Here is a 15,092-nt window from a genome sequence, read left to right as displayed (position 1 = left end):
AGGATTGTTCTAGAAACGTGGCGTCACAGTAGTCATGTGACTCGCTGATGCAACAATATATTATATCGCCATCCGGATAAGGCCCATGGGCCGTACGTTGCACATGCCTGTTCTACACGATGGACTTGTTTATTTTGCTTTCTATCAAATACATACTATTTCTAAAAGTTTCTCTTGTATTATATATATTATACATGTACTTTTGATGTTATTGGCATGCAGTTTCTAAAATATCTCGAGTCATCGGAGAATGTTTTTTAACGTGCATTTTGTACTCAATCAGGTATGTTGGGAAAATACTTAATGTTTTTGTTTTGATTCACTTGGTAGAATTTGAAAAGTTTGGATGTAAAAACAAGGAAAAAAAGAAATATTGTTAAAATACCGTCTTCTTTTTAATTGAACTAATTAATTATTAGATCATTGTTTCCATGACAACATCAGTTACACAGTTCCTGATTCTGACCTGTTTTCCTTTGTCTGCCTCTCTACAATCTTTATCTGCTTTTAGGGGTTTCAAGAATAATTCGTTCTCTAAGGTACCGTAAGAAAAATCGATGACACCTACTGTTTCCTCATTGTTTCTGGAAAGTTCTCTGTTGGATTAAACTACAGCATTATATGTTACGTGATCAGATCCTGTTTTTGTATTCGGGTAAAAACACGATGTTGTTGTTTTCGCTGTTATTTTCCCGGGTTATTATATTGCAAGGTTTCGGTTCAAAACACTCTAAAGCTTGAACTTTTTTATCTGTGTAGTTTCCGATTTGTTAGAACAGCATGTTTCTACCGTTTTTCTTTTTTTAGTCTACCTTTCCAAGATCTGTGTTTAAAGCATACTCTGCTTATAGTATTTCATGTTCTTTTAGCTTATCACTACTGTCTTTTTGTTAGCTTATATTAAATGAATCGTGAACTACCTCGGTTTATTTTGGTCGTTCTAAACATTTTTAGGAATCCTTAAAAAGTTTTATGTACTTATCAACGAAAAGACGCGTTTCAGGATGGAACAATGGTTAATAAAGTGAAATTAACAAAAATAAAAGACCATATGTTGCATAAAATTTTAACAGCAGCGTGTGCTCCTAAATAATTAATCTAATTAGTCTGCCGAGGAGCTGAATTTGAAGTGCTTTAAATATTTTAGATAAAGTCAAATAGCCATGAACTAATTATCGTAGACTTGGTAAATCGTATATGTTGGACAGAAATAAAAGTTTATGTACTTTAAGTTTTAAATAAAACAAGGCATTACGTATTAAGGCAATACAACCATGAGAGTTATTACAGTAAGTTAACTTTAAATGTCATATACTTTAATCACAAACTTTCAACAGTTAAAAATGGTAGAGCAAGAAACTTGATCATTTTTGTAGAGGATATGTACATACATAGCTGCTATCGTTCTATAATTTGTTACAGGTTTTAGTTTTATGGGTTGAAGCTTTGTTTATTTATTTTTCACATGACGTAAAGAGTTAGGAAGTTGGATATGATGGACAAGAGTGGCGAAAATATGTAGTTGCGTATTAATGTGCACAAAAGTAAGTAATCACTTTCTTGTGTCTGGGTTTTCTTGCTTTGATACAATAAGGTTTCGACACAGATAAACCCTACTCTGATGTAAACACACAGACACACGATCCTAAGACAACTGTACGTTAGAAAATGTGAACGAAAGCTTATTCGTACTCCTGTAAAATATAACGTTTTACTCGTGGAATATAAGACGCCGAAGAGTTTGCCTTCGTGGTGAAGGTGTTTATATATGCGTGTGTTTGTCAGAGTTGTGAAGGTGTTTATATATGCGTGTGTTTGTCAGAGTTGTAAGGTTTGTTCTCATGCTTCATTGAAGACTTCGCTGTTTTATCGTTAAAGGCTAATAGATACTTAAGATACTTTAATTATTACAGTTGTGAAAATAAATTCACAAGCCTGAGTTCTAAACTTGAACAATTTCTTTGTTGTCATTAGGCCTGATTGCTGTGTCATAGAAGTTTGTTGAATTGACATTTTTAAACTAGTAGTGTCGTCCGTCTTATGGTATAAAACATACTGAATCATATTTAGCTAAATGTGTAAAGTTAAGATTTAAACCACAACATACAGAACTTTAGTAACATTTATGTTAATCACGTACATTAATAATTAAGTATAGAAAAAAAGTGATTTATGAACACTATATGTGAATATTTTACGCTGTATTGGCAACGGTAGATTACCACATAATCGAGGGAATTACGACTGTAGACCACCTCGTCTACAAAGTACAGAATCTGTACACAGGGTTGATACACGCTTGTGTCGATGTTGTAACAGCTGCATGCCTTAAATATTTTTCATGTGAGCTGCTGTCCATACATAATTGATTAGAAATATAATTCATAAGTTGTGAAAATAATGGTACGTTAGCATTTAGCTTGGTAGGTCCTTATTCTGTTTCGAACAGTTGCTTAAGGCTGCAATTACCGTTTATAAAGTATAGCGAAACGTCAAAACATTTCACAGGCTTCTGTGTATGTGCCAAATCTCCAGTTCAATTATTCGGAGGAATTAAGATAATTGCACTTTGTTAATAATAGTAAAATCATTTAGTGTTTTATGGCAATTAACATCAGTCATTACAACCGGAAATATCGTTAGCAGTGAGGACATTCAACTGATAATTCAAAACAGCGTAATCATGATTAAGTTTAGTTTTTCTGTGTATTTACTTACAATATTAAAGGTTCCTAACCAGTTGTTTGTATCGAAATGTCTTAATGTCGATGTTATATTTAAGTTATTGTATGTACGTAGCTCAATTCGTATCATAAAATTTTAATACAGTAGACTATGTCGTATAACTCAAGTATAGCACTCGAACTGAAAAATAAGATTTTATGGTAATATATAGCTTTTCGCATTAAACAATTTTTACGTCAGATCCACATCCACAAAATATTAAGTTAACCCTCTGGTTTCACTAAGTTTACCATGCAGTGTCTTGTAGATCTTTTTAAGCTTCTGATATTTATCGATTTTAGTTGTGTATGTAGTCGGGAGAATTTGTATGATCGATGCAGTTTAAAAGTTTTTGATTAGATGAGAGTAGAATGTCGCAATTCAATATACGCATGTACCTCGTAGTTGCGCCAAAGTCCAAAAGATACACGAAGCAATGATTAGATAGGCTTTCGCTTACATTTCTGAGAGCACTGGGTCTGCTGACGTCTTGATTGCTCAAGTTTACGTAAGCGGAGAATGTGGGCTCGAGTGTCAGATAAGTAAATCAGTACGAAACTTCTTGGCAAACAATTAGTTATTTTTTTCTCATTGATGTAAGAAAATTCGCATAACGAAGAGTTCTTCAGGCAGGAGTAGCATGCTGCATTAATCTAGAGAAAATTGAGAATTTTAACTTTTATAATTAAACTTTCTAAAGTGTAGAACGTGTGTTCATGTAATTAACAAGTATAAAGTACAGAAAAAATTTAAATTAATTATCAAATGGCTGACTTAAGAAAAATTACACGTTACATTATTTAAAAGAACGAAGCATAACAATGGTTATAGATCGATCAAATACTTAATCGTTCAATTTAAACAGCTTAAAATGTAATTACAAACGGGACTTAAAACTAGAGATTAAATTACAAGTTGGACCTAGCACGTTAAGAGATGGAATACTGAATCGACGCTGAAGTTATATTCCGTTCAGTATTGATGGGGAGTCACATTTCAACATGTTGACAACTTTTCTTTTTATTATACTTGCTACAATACTAAGTTTCACTAACTAACCAAATAGTGTGGTGGAATCTCTATTTGTAAGCATAAAGTTATAGAAGGTTAATTGCAATATTGATGATATTTGTGTATGTGATTCGTATGTTATTAAGAACCCTATGTCTAACAATGCCATAGGACATAGAGCTGTTTGGTACAAAAGTAGTTTAGAAAAATGTTTTAAAAAGCCGATGAGGCTTTCATTGTTCTATTGGTAATACGAGGATTAAACACTAGGCTTGAAGAAAGAATATTTAATGTACAATCTCAATGTTACCTGTTAAAGTCGGAGTTAAATTATAATAGGTACAAGTTACCAAAAAAGTTTAAACAACAAAAAGTAAAAAAGAACATACTTGAATGAACAGTTTTGCCAAGCATTTTAGTTTCGTTATTTCTATCGTGTGTTATCAAAATAACGGTAGAACCCACTATTCGATTAGAGTAGCCGAAGATTTGGCGGTAGGTTTTGTTAACTAGCTGCCTTCCCTCTTTTTGGCAGTTCAAATTTAAGGACGACTAGCAGAGAGTATCTCTTGTGTAGTTTTGCACGAATAACCGAAACAAACACTTACTTAACACGTTACACAATTGTCAAAAGTGCAGAACTGATAGACAAGAACAAACGAACTAATTTTATGTTCATGCAATGCGTTTCCGAAACTGTTTTTACTTTGCCAAGCTTAATTGTTGCTACACAAACGATTCACAGAAGTTTTTATTCAAGATATTACAAAGTGTTTTTTTTTTATTCGATCTAATTAACACACAATACTCGATTATTGCGTTCATGTATCCTATCGAGTGTTTTTTTTTTGGGGGGGGGGGCTGATCCTTCTCAGGTGAACACAATTTCCGCTATAGTTAATTTCACTTTTATCAAAAACATTAACCTTGTCTTTCTCATTTCATTAATGATACAAGTGTACAAGATACTTTTTCACTTGTTCATTTATTAATTTGCTTCAAAGAACTAATAAAACAGAATGAACTCTTATTATTACCTCATTAGGTTAACTTAAAATCCAATTGGTAATTCGTTAAGATGTCATTGACTGTCCTCTTTTTTTGTATGCTTTCCAATGAGCGTTGTCTTACTCAGTGCTTCTATTTTTATTATAGAATATTTTCATTGTTTCTTGTTACAAGTGTACTGCGCCACCTTACTGTCAGCAGTGGTATTCGTTTTTTTTTTTTTCGATTAACTTTTAATTTTATTGTTTTTATTATTTTTTATTTTATTTTGTATAAACATCCTATTTATAAAGTGGTGTAGAAGGACTGTTATGTTTAAAATAGGGGACATTTGTAGTGTCGCTCATAATGGTGTTAATTTTTTTCAAGTTAATCTGGTTTGTCTCATAACACAACTCCATTTCCATGTGTTCAAATCACCGTCAGATACGCTCTTTCTAACCATTCAAAGGAAAGAAAAGTCACAACGCTTCCTTAGGGACTTGAAAAACAAAAACATTATTACCGACAATGCATTCAACCAATTGCAACCTTGTGGATCGCGCCCTAGTATAATGTATGTCCTTCCTAACGTTCACAAACAAAATCATCCATTACGTCCTATAGCTATACTTTCTACAATCGGAATGCAGTTATAAAACAGCTAAATTTACTGTCCTGGATTCGTTTTCGTTTGTTAGAGTTAAAAGGTCTACATCCTCCCAATGAATGTTTTATGGCTAGTTTTGGTACAAGTTCTTTATTCGTAAACATTCCATTGGATAAGACTATTGAAACTTCTTTGAAAAAACTCTTTCAAGAGGAAGTATCTTGTTCATGGCTTAACTAAGGATTAACTTAGATCTTTAAATATCCATTCTGTAAAGAACAGCTATTTGGTATTTAATGGAAAACTAACCAAATTAATGGAGTGGTTATGGAATCTCCATTAGAACCAACTCTCACTAACATTTTTCTGAGCCCGATAAACAATGTTGGATGAACAACTGCCCACAGAAATTCAAACCAATATTTTACAAACTCTATTGATAATACTTTCGTAATTTTTTTTCGATCAAAGGATGAAGTTCAACAGTTCCTTGAGTATTTAAACTCTCAACACTCGTCTATACATTTTACCAATGAAATTGATGAAAATAATACTTTGCCTTTTCTAGATGTACTATTAACTCGAGATGTTCAGTTTTTTGAATGACAATAGATATATGGAAAGAAAACGTTCACGAGACGGCTTACCCAGTTTCATAGTTTAATTCCTGTAGGATATAAGATCAATCTAGTAACATGTCTACTGACTCGAGCCTTTAAAAACTATTCAACTTATTTCATTTTATACTCGGAGATTTGGTTTTCTTCATGAAATATTATTGTGTAATGGATACCCTAAAAAAAATGATTGAAAGCCTAACCAGGATATTTCTGAACAAAATATTTAAAACTCCCACAAAAATGTTCACAGTTGATAAATGCCCATTTTCATTGACCATCTCTTACCTAGGACAAAGTGTCATACTTTCTAAACAACTTAGAGTTTTAATAACGAAGTTTTACCAACAGGTCTGTCTAACTTAACATCATTTTCAAACCATCCTCGAGGTTAAAACATATCTTTTACACCAAAGGATCGTCTACCTATCTCTCTTCACTCCTGGATTGTATATAAATTCACGTGTGGTGACTACAAGGCCGCCTACATTGGGAAAACTAAACAACATTTTACCGATCACACCCACTGGAGTATCAGTGAGGTCAGATAACATACTTTTTTTTAAGTCCACTCAATTCCGCGATCAGGAACCACACATCCGATAACTTACGCAGGATTCACCATTCTTTGTAATGGTAATTCCAACCTTAAACTGTTAATCAAAGGAAGTCTATCCATAAAACAAATGTCCACTGTTTTAAATATAAGTTTTCCTACACACTTAATTTGTTTGAAAGCAACTTACACTAAAATGGATTTATAATAAACCACTTTATAAATAGGAAGTTTTTACAAAATAAAACAAAAATAAACTGTAAAGGTTTTTAATATTATTACATCGCTTCCATTGATACTGTTTGTAAATAGTCAATAATACTGTTGGTTAATTTTATTGTTCTCGCTTTCCGGAATTAGAACATTATTATAATTTTGTATTCTCTAATATGTCAAATTATCGTTATTTTCTCTTGCCTGATGATGACCTAAGTAGAAGGCCGAAATGTTGCATGGCCATATTTATGTGTGTGTATTTCTCCGTAATATATATTTCGTAGGTTAGAAACGATGAAGTGCGATGTTCTTTGTGGTTACTGGTGGATAATTAAAGTGATTTAGAGCAAAACTTCAGTATCTTATAAAGATGGTCATTAACAACTAACTAAACTTAAATTCGATGATGAGGAACCCACTTTGAGACTAATAATGGCTGGAGACAGCTTGAATGGGTAATGAAGAAAAACTTTAATATAAGTTTAACACAACAGCTAGTGTACAACGTTTCGACAAGGTTTTGTCATCATCAGGTACCTTTAACAAACAACTAAACTAAAACATTGAAAATATACCCTACCACATCATGTCATCATCAGGTACCTTTAACAAACAACTAAACTAAAACATTGAAAATATACCCTACCACATCATGATTAATATAACTGAGGTATTTCTGTTGTTAATATTTACATGTTTCGCTATGACAAATATAGCTTTGATGTGCAGAAATGTTTCTTGCATGTGTATCTTGACTTGCATCTTCGAGACTGTAAAGTGTTGAGACTAATTCAGTTGTGTATCCAGGTTTACCTGAGAGGGCTGGAGGTTCCAAATCAGATGGTCAAATATGACTGGATTCAGAGCATGAAAGTACTACTAGTGTGTGTGTGTGTGTGTGTGTGTGTGTGTGTGTGACCAAGTAGAGATTTTCTGTTGTATATTTATGGGGAAAAAAATTCACCTACGGTTTTTTTTTTTGTTTAAATGACTGTGTAGCTATTAAAATTATCATTACTTGGTTTTTAATATAAATTTATATTTAATTTTAATAGAAATTATTTTCCAGAGACATACTTGGTAGTAGTTAATCAATACAAACAAATTATTGGTTTATCTCTGATTTGACAATTCTTGGCACTTTTAAGTAGACTTTTGTGTTTACAAATGGCATAAATTATTTTTTTTTTGCACACGCAAGAGGATATGTTTTTTGTTTTTTTCAGTATTAGTGTTTTGTTCTTTTAAGCCCCTCAGTGTCACAGTGGTATATCTGTGGACTTGCAATGCTAGAAACCGGGTTTTGATACCCGTGGTGGGCAGAGCACAGATAGCCCATTGTGTAGCTTTGTGCTTCACTTCAAACAAACTTGTCTTTTAAATGGTTCACAGTCTGCTTTAGTTTGTTCCATGAAGAGATCTTATGCCCATTGTGCCGGAATTTCGTTGTATGATTTGTCTGGAGCCTTGGATGTGACAGAACATTGTTTTTCAAATAAAGATTTTTTTTTAATCTAAAATTATTTGTATTTAAATCTTAATTAAAGATTTCTGTTACAGCCTCTGAAACATAAATTTGTTAAAACATAATTAAATGTGTTTCAAAGTTCATGAGGTTGTTGATTTTGATCAATAAAAAAAAGGAAGAGTATTGATGATCCATACGTAGTGATGATAAAGTTAGTTTTCAACTTGTGATTTTATTTATATTTGTATACATGTTTTTTTGCAGTGTTTGACCTGGTGTCTGTCTTGATTAGTAAAGAAGATGGCGAAAGAATTGCTAACCTAGTGAACAACGGTACTAGAGTTGAAATGCACATCAGCATTGGAACACCTAACACATTTAGATATTCTAATATCAACCGTACTTCAGTTCTTTTTGTGTCAATCTTTTTCATAATTCTGATGATCATTTCTCTGTCCTGTCTTGTCTTCTACTACGTCCAGCAGTTCCGTTATATTAATGCTAAAGATATTTTATCTGTGAGTGACAGCTGTTTCTTTATAGTCTTAGATTTCATTTTATAATTGCAAATTATTTTTGGCTAAGCTGGTGTTTTGAAATTAATGTTTTGTTTTATTGAACACTAAAAAGGATGTCAAAAGTTTACAAAAGATGATTATAATGAAACTATTACTCTACAACTTTACCATTAGTAACACTAAATGAACGAGTTTTAATAACTTGCAAAAAGAGACGTTTTACAATTTTTAAAATCTTATATTTATTATTTTTATTTATTTTGCTTATCACAAATTTGTTCTTAAATGAGACTGATAATGTGAAAAGAAGTGATTACTACCTATTGTGTTATATATTTACTTGTTAGTTTTTAATACATGGGAGTTTAACTAATACAGGAAATATTTAAAGATATATTCAAATGTAGAAAAAAATCCATATTGTTGAAAACAAAACAGTACCCTCCAGTTTGTTAATTTGAATGTGACTGATATTTTTCCCAGTTCCTATATCACTATATTCCCTATATCATAATTAACAGCAGAAACATTATGAAGGTGCTTTCTTTTAAAATTTTTTTAGATCATTATGAAGTATTTATTAACATATATAATTCTGTATTGACTTTTTCTTTGAGTCATAAAAGATGCTTTTAGTCAAATAATTGTAAGTTTGTATGTATGCACATGATTTTCTAATAATAGATATAAAATAGTTTTTGTTGTTTTTTTTCCACATAACCACAACTCACCGCTAGAGTTCAGTGTAATACAAAAATTCTATTATTATTCTATTATTATTATTTAGTCAAATAATTGTAAGTTTGTATGTATGCACATGATTTTCTAATAATAGATATAAAATAGTTTTTGTTGTTTTTTTTCCACATAACCACAACTCACCGCTAGAGTTCAGTGTAATACAAAAATTCTATTATTATTCAGAAACGACTCTGTCATGCAGCAAATAAAGCTCTGGATAAAATACCTATAAAAACTTTGAGATCAGAAGATCGGGTAGGTTGAAATAACTTAGTTTGCTTTATAGTACTTCACTATTAAAGTTAAAGGAACTCTTTGAAATTGTTTGTTCAATGAATGGTATATTGATGTTATTTGAGACATGGTTGATATTTATAACAAAGATGATAACACAGGCCTGCAATGGTTTTATTGTCTTGAAATTTTTACATATTCTACTGTCATTCCTGTATGCTGAATCCAAAAATATCCATTTTTCTCCATCACTTATGGATTTTTCACAAAACTTTGTAACGCAATACATAAAAGAAAGACCACAACACTTAGTTTTGAGATTAAAAGACTTAGATTTCACAAAAAAATCAGGATGAATGAGGATGCATATTCGTTTGACATCATTATTCTTCCCTTTTCTTCAGTTTGTTTAGGTTTTTGATAACAAACTTAATGATATAAAATGTTCATTATGGTAAATGAACTAATAATTTGATCTAAGTTTTTGTTTTTTTCTTCCCAATTTGTAGAAAAAATCCTTACATGATAGATAATAAATAAATGAATAGTTTCGAAATCTGTGTAGGTGAATTATGGAAAATCTGTTATTTAAACTAAAACAACGTTTATGAAGTTTAAATTCACAGGCCTGTGTAATTAGCTGCTATTTGGCAGGTTTCTGCCACTTCTCTTATCAAATTGGGTAAGAAAAATGTTGGAGGGGTTGGGGCAAGGCAAAATACTAGTACTAGTGGGCTGATCTGAGATTGCCTTGTCTACTTTGATGCATGTATGTAACTGAAATCTACATATGAGATTTTAATGGGCTGACTGACAGACAGACAAACAGCTATTTGCAAAACATCTTTTGAAGGTGAAGGTATTTGGATACTTCAGAAATAAACTCTTTTAAAGTACAATGGCGAATGATCAAAAAGGTTCAGCATAGGAGGTGAGCATTAAATATTTCATCATTCACCTTCATGGTGAGCAATTCTTGTCTATTTGATTTCATTTACATTTAGATGAGGCCTAAATGGATAGAGATGTAATGCATTATCTGTCATTATATGATAATGTTTCTTTATTAGTCAAAATGTGCTGAAAAATGTTTATCATAATGCATAAATTTGAATTAGAATCATTAGTCTTGTAGGATAGTCAGAGGTTTGTGCATGAACATGCATAATATTTTGTATATACCCTTTAAAAAGACTCAGTTTGTCAGTGAATGACATTGTGTAAGTAACAGTTAACACACAGTATGAGAACATGACTTGTACTGGAATCATAAACATTAAATTACAGACTTTTAGTATAGTTTTGATACAACTTTGTTGATGGTTGCATTTGTTTCATGAGTCATGTTGTCTACTTGCAACTGGCCTACTAGATTATTTATCATCAATTTATCTTAACTGAGCAGTATACTTGTAAGCTGTTGTTGAGTAAACTAGAATTTATGAAATTTTATTTAATGACGGTTAACAAAGAAAAATTACATTAGTGGTAGAGAGAACTTTCAGAAGAAGACCACCAGCTTTGTGCCCACCATAGTTTTGTGATCATATTATGGTTATAAAATATTTATAAAGTTTTTCACATCTCCTTTCAGTTCTTTGTTTTTTTTCTGTTTTCTAGGAAGCCAATGAGGATTTTGAATGCTGTGCTGTATGTATAGAAATATTCAAAGTAGCAGAAGTTGTGAGAACCCTTCCATGCAAGTAAGTATTATGTATGAAGACTTGTGTGTGTGGGAGGGGTAAGCACATTTGGTGAAGGAATTGTGCCAAGTTTCTTTCATCTTATTTCTATTGTTTTATGTCTCTTTCTCCCTGTTTTGATTTTAAGTTTGAGATTTATATTTACAAAACTTTCTCAAAACTTAAATTTTAGATGTATTTTGGAAGGCCCTTTCTGGCAAATAACTGTCATACAATGGTAGTGAATTGGTTGTTTGTAACAGATCTTTAGGTTATTGATGTGTACATTAAAAAAACAACATGGAAACAAAGAACAAGTCATTGTTCTTTCTAAAAAAGTTATTCCCAATCCAAAATAATAATAAAAAAAAGTAACAAATAGAAGAAATCATTAATTTGTGTATACACTGAGGGCAGATGAATGTAAACAAAAGGTAATTCATGTCTTAAGACACTGATCACCATTATATGCAAAGTTTTTTTATTTTTTTTACTGCATCATGAGGGATATTATTATAACACAAATGAGTTTTGTCAAGGAATGCCAAATGATTTCTTGAAGTTTAAAAAACTTAACATATAATATGTAACTTGAAAGCATATGATTAGAGCTTTTATTATGTCATGCCTGGTAAGGGAAGGAGTTCCTATTATAAGAAAGCTTAACAAAATTTATTTGTCTCAAGTAAATTGATAAATAATTTTAGGATTATTCCTGTACTTATCTAACATAACGTATTAGAATTGGAGCAATATTTTTGCTGTTTACACAATGGAAGGTTTTCTTTTTCTCCAGGCATACATTTCACAAGTCATGTGTGGACCCTTGGCTTCTTGACCAAAGATCTTGTCCAATGTGTAAGATGGATATTCTCAAATACTATGGACTTGTGGTAAGTGTAAAAAGTTGGAAATGATAATTATTACTGTAATATCGAAAAGATTAAAGAGCTACTAGTGCTAGTAAATATCAAAGGAAAACTATATATTATGCTATAGAAACACTGTTAATACATATACAAATATTAGTACATATATCAAAGGAAGGCTGTTATTAATACTGTAAATCAATGACAAATTTTTACTACCACACACTCTCTCTCTCACTCAGTATAGTTAAAATTAAAGCAACTATAAATTAAAGGAGGATATTAATACTAGTACACATTAAAGGAAATCTACCTATAATAATGTAGATCAATTTAAAATTATGACTATTGTAACAGATTAAGTGGACAATTAATACTACTACTCCAGATCTAAGAAAAGCTACAACACAATAGAACTTCAATATTTGTTGTATGTACAAGTAAAACCTGAATGAAGTATAGTATGTACATATATTTTTATATGATATTGAAGTAGCATGTAAATTGTTGCAATATACAAGACTTCTCTTGATGAAATTATAAAACTCGGTTTATTAATACAGGTGGTTCTAATTCAAATCATTATGCTGCATGATGTACACTTTTGGTTAGTACACAATGTATAATGAGTGTAGGCATGTATATGTCTGTGTATAAAACTAATCAAAATACTGCATAATCCTAGGTGCCAAACTTTAAAAATTACTAAATTTAATCAAACTAATTAGTGAAAAAAATAATAATGTGGTCACCAGATGACATCAAAGGGGATGAAACCCAGAGTTGTCTTTTTGACATACCTGTTGCATGATTTGTTTTATTGCATTGCAAAAAAATAAAAAAAAAACTACTTGATAATACCTCTGAATTACTTTATTCAGCTTCTGTAAATAAAATGTGTTGTGTGATATTCATAAGAATTTGTAGCTTTGAAATTTTGAAAATATTTCATTGGAATGTTTTTTAACAAACAATTAAAATGTTCATCTTAATTGTATTTATTAATTACTAATTTTTGTTTTCCCACATTCCTCTAAAACTTTTCTCAGTTTTTACTTTATAACAATGTAAATATTATTTGTTTAAAATCGAAAAACATTGCACACATTTTTACTATGTGTATGATTATTGGGGTACAATAAGAATAATTTTGCCATACCAAAATTATAATCAAGCTGATTTTTTAAAATTATTAATCGGAATGTTCCATTTGATAAATATAATAAGGTTAAAACCCATTTTTTATTAATTTATATATATATCTTTTTAATGATTTTCTTTGCCTATTCAAATAGCTACTTAGTCAACATATAACCTAATGCAAACAAGCTAACACAACGTCCTTGTCAGTGAAACAAACTTGTTCTGGTCAAGTGCATAGTGACTTAAGTCTACAGTAAACAATAATATTCTTTGTTTTGTATTCAATATTTCTATAGATGCTACCTAAAATCTTATTAGCCCTATTACTAGTTACAATACACTGTTTAGATTACTTTAGTGATTTTTCAATCACAACACCAAGATCTTTTTCTTCAACCCCAGCATTTAATATATTCCCATTTAGATTGTAACAATTTTAATTGTTAATGGAAGCCTTGACTAATATACTGTAACTCTTTGATATTTTAAAAAGAAAGTAATTACCTTTTTTTCTGGTGTGCAACAATTTTGAAAATGTTAAGTGTTTTCCATGTGAACTTAAAGAAAACAATTTTCTTAGATTTGTTTAGACTTAAATTTTTTGAAAAATTGTTATCTCAACTAGAAAAAGATAATAAAAGACTTTTTTTTCCAAAAGTTTACAGGAAGCCAGGAAAGTGTGCTCAATATTGATGAAATAGACTTTTCCCACATGCAAGATGAAGAGGAAGACTTAGAAAGTATTGATGTTCCTGCTCTTCAACAACAACATGTACCAAGCGAGCTGTATTTACCAGAACGACAGGAAGTTAGGTCTCCTTGCCATTCGATAAGCTCAAACTTGGAGCTGACATTGGAGGACTTTTCTTTGTATAGTCATGTACAGAGTCCTACTCAATCCATCTCTAAAGCCAGCAGTAACTCCTCCCCAGCTCCACCATTCCAGAAGGACAGGATTTTCAAGACTGATGAAAATCTGTTCTTACCTGTTAAACTTATGGCTGGGTCTGCTGAACAGTGTGACCGTAGTAATAATAGTAGTAGTAGTAGTCAAGATCCCTTAATGGTGACACAGGAAAAGAAAGAAGTTCCAAAAGAGCCAGAGTTAGTTTAGTATTTGTTAGGCATTTTGATTATTTACAAACTTAATGGTTTAAGAAATGGTTTCTTTCAAGATTATACTGTGCCAACAAAGTCTAACTTACAGGAAATTAAATGTTAAGAAATTGGTATTATAAAAGATGAAGAGGGAGCATATACTTAATATAGAAATGATGGAGAACATTATCATATCATTAAATACCTGTTCATATCATATAACCTGGAGGAAAAAGCTATTTTAGCAGTTTTAGATAGTCACTTTTGTTCTTTACATTAATATAAAGCTACAGAAAAAAAAACTGGCTGTATGAGAAGTGTTTGTTATACTACAGTTTTTAGAAAACAAATTAAAAATGTGTAGATGTGAAATGTGACTATTTTTTCCTGACATGTTTGTTCTGTAAATGAATACATTTTTACATGTTTTATTTCCATATTTTCTGTGGGAATTAGATTCTATACTGATGTTACATCATGTTTTATTAACTTGATGTAAAATTTGTTATTGTGTGAGTGTATAAACATGTTTGAAATTATTAATATTAGTAAGTGGACTTACTGGAAAAGTAAAAATCGGTCTGTAGGCTAGTTAGAAATAACATTTCTTTAAGATAT

The 15,092-nt window shown here is 31.0% G+C and overlaps 1 protein-coding gene across 4 annotated transcripts in view; it reads left to right on the top strand.

Moving 5' to 3' along the window:
* LOC106478120 (RING finger protein 150-like) overlaps positions 1–14,726 on the top strand; it is a 37,307-nt gene extending 22,581 nt beyond the window's left edge. For 2 of the 4 annotated variants that reach the window (XM_022381642.1, XM_022381643.1), the window contains 5 exons: positions 8,454–8,707; positions 9,632–9,703; positions 11,303–11,385; positions 12,161–12,257; positions 14,035–14,726. In XM_022381642.1, coding sequence (XP_022237350.1) covers positions 8,454–8,707; positions 9,632–9,703; positions 11,303–11,385; positions 12,161–12,257; positions 14,035–14,490 — 962 coding nt within the window. In that variant the 3' untranslated portion in view covers positions 14,491–14,726. The remainder of the gene's footprint in view (positions 1–8,453; positions 8,708–9,631; positions 9,704–11,302; positions 11,386–12,160; positions 12,258–14,034) is intronic. The other 2 variants (XM_022381645.1, XM_022381644.1) reach the window with 1 other exon arrangement.
* The last annotated feature ends 366 nt before the right edge of the window (positions 14,727–15,092 follow it).

This window comes from Limulus polyphemus, unplaced genomic scaffold (genome assembly GCF_000517525.1).
Source record: "Limulus polyphemus unplaced genomic scaffold, Limulus_polyphemus-2.1.2 Scaffold181, whole genome shotgun sequence".
Lineage (NCBI taxonomy): Eukaryota > Metazoa > Arthropoda > Merostomata > Xiphosura > Limulidae > Limulus > Limulus polyphemus.
Note: the sequence above shows the minus strand (reverse complement) of the source record. Positions and strands in the feature narration are given on the sequence as shown.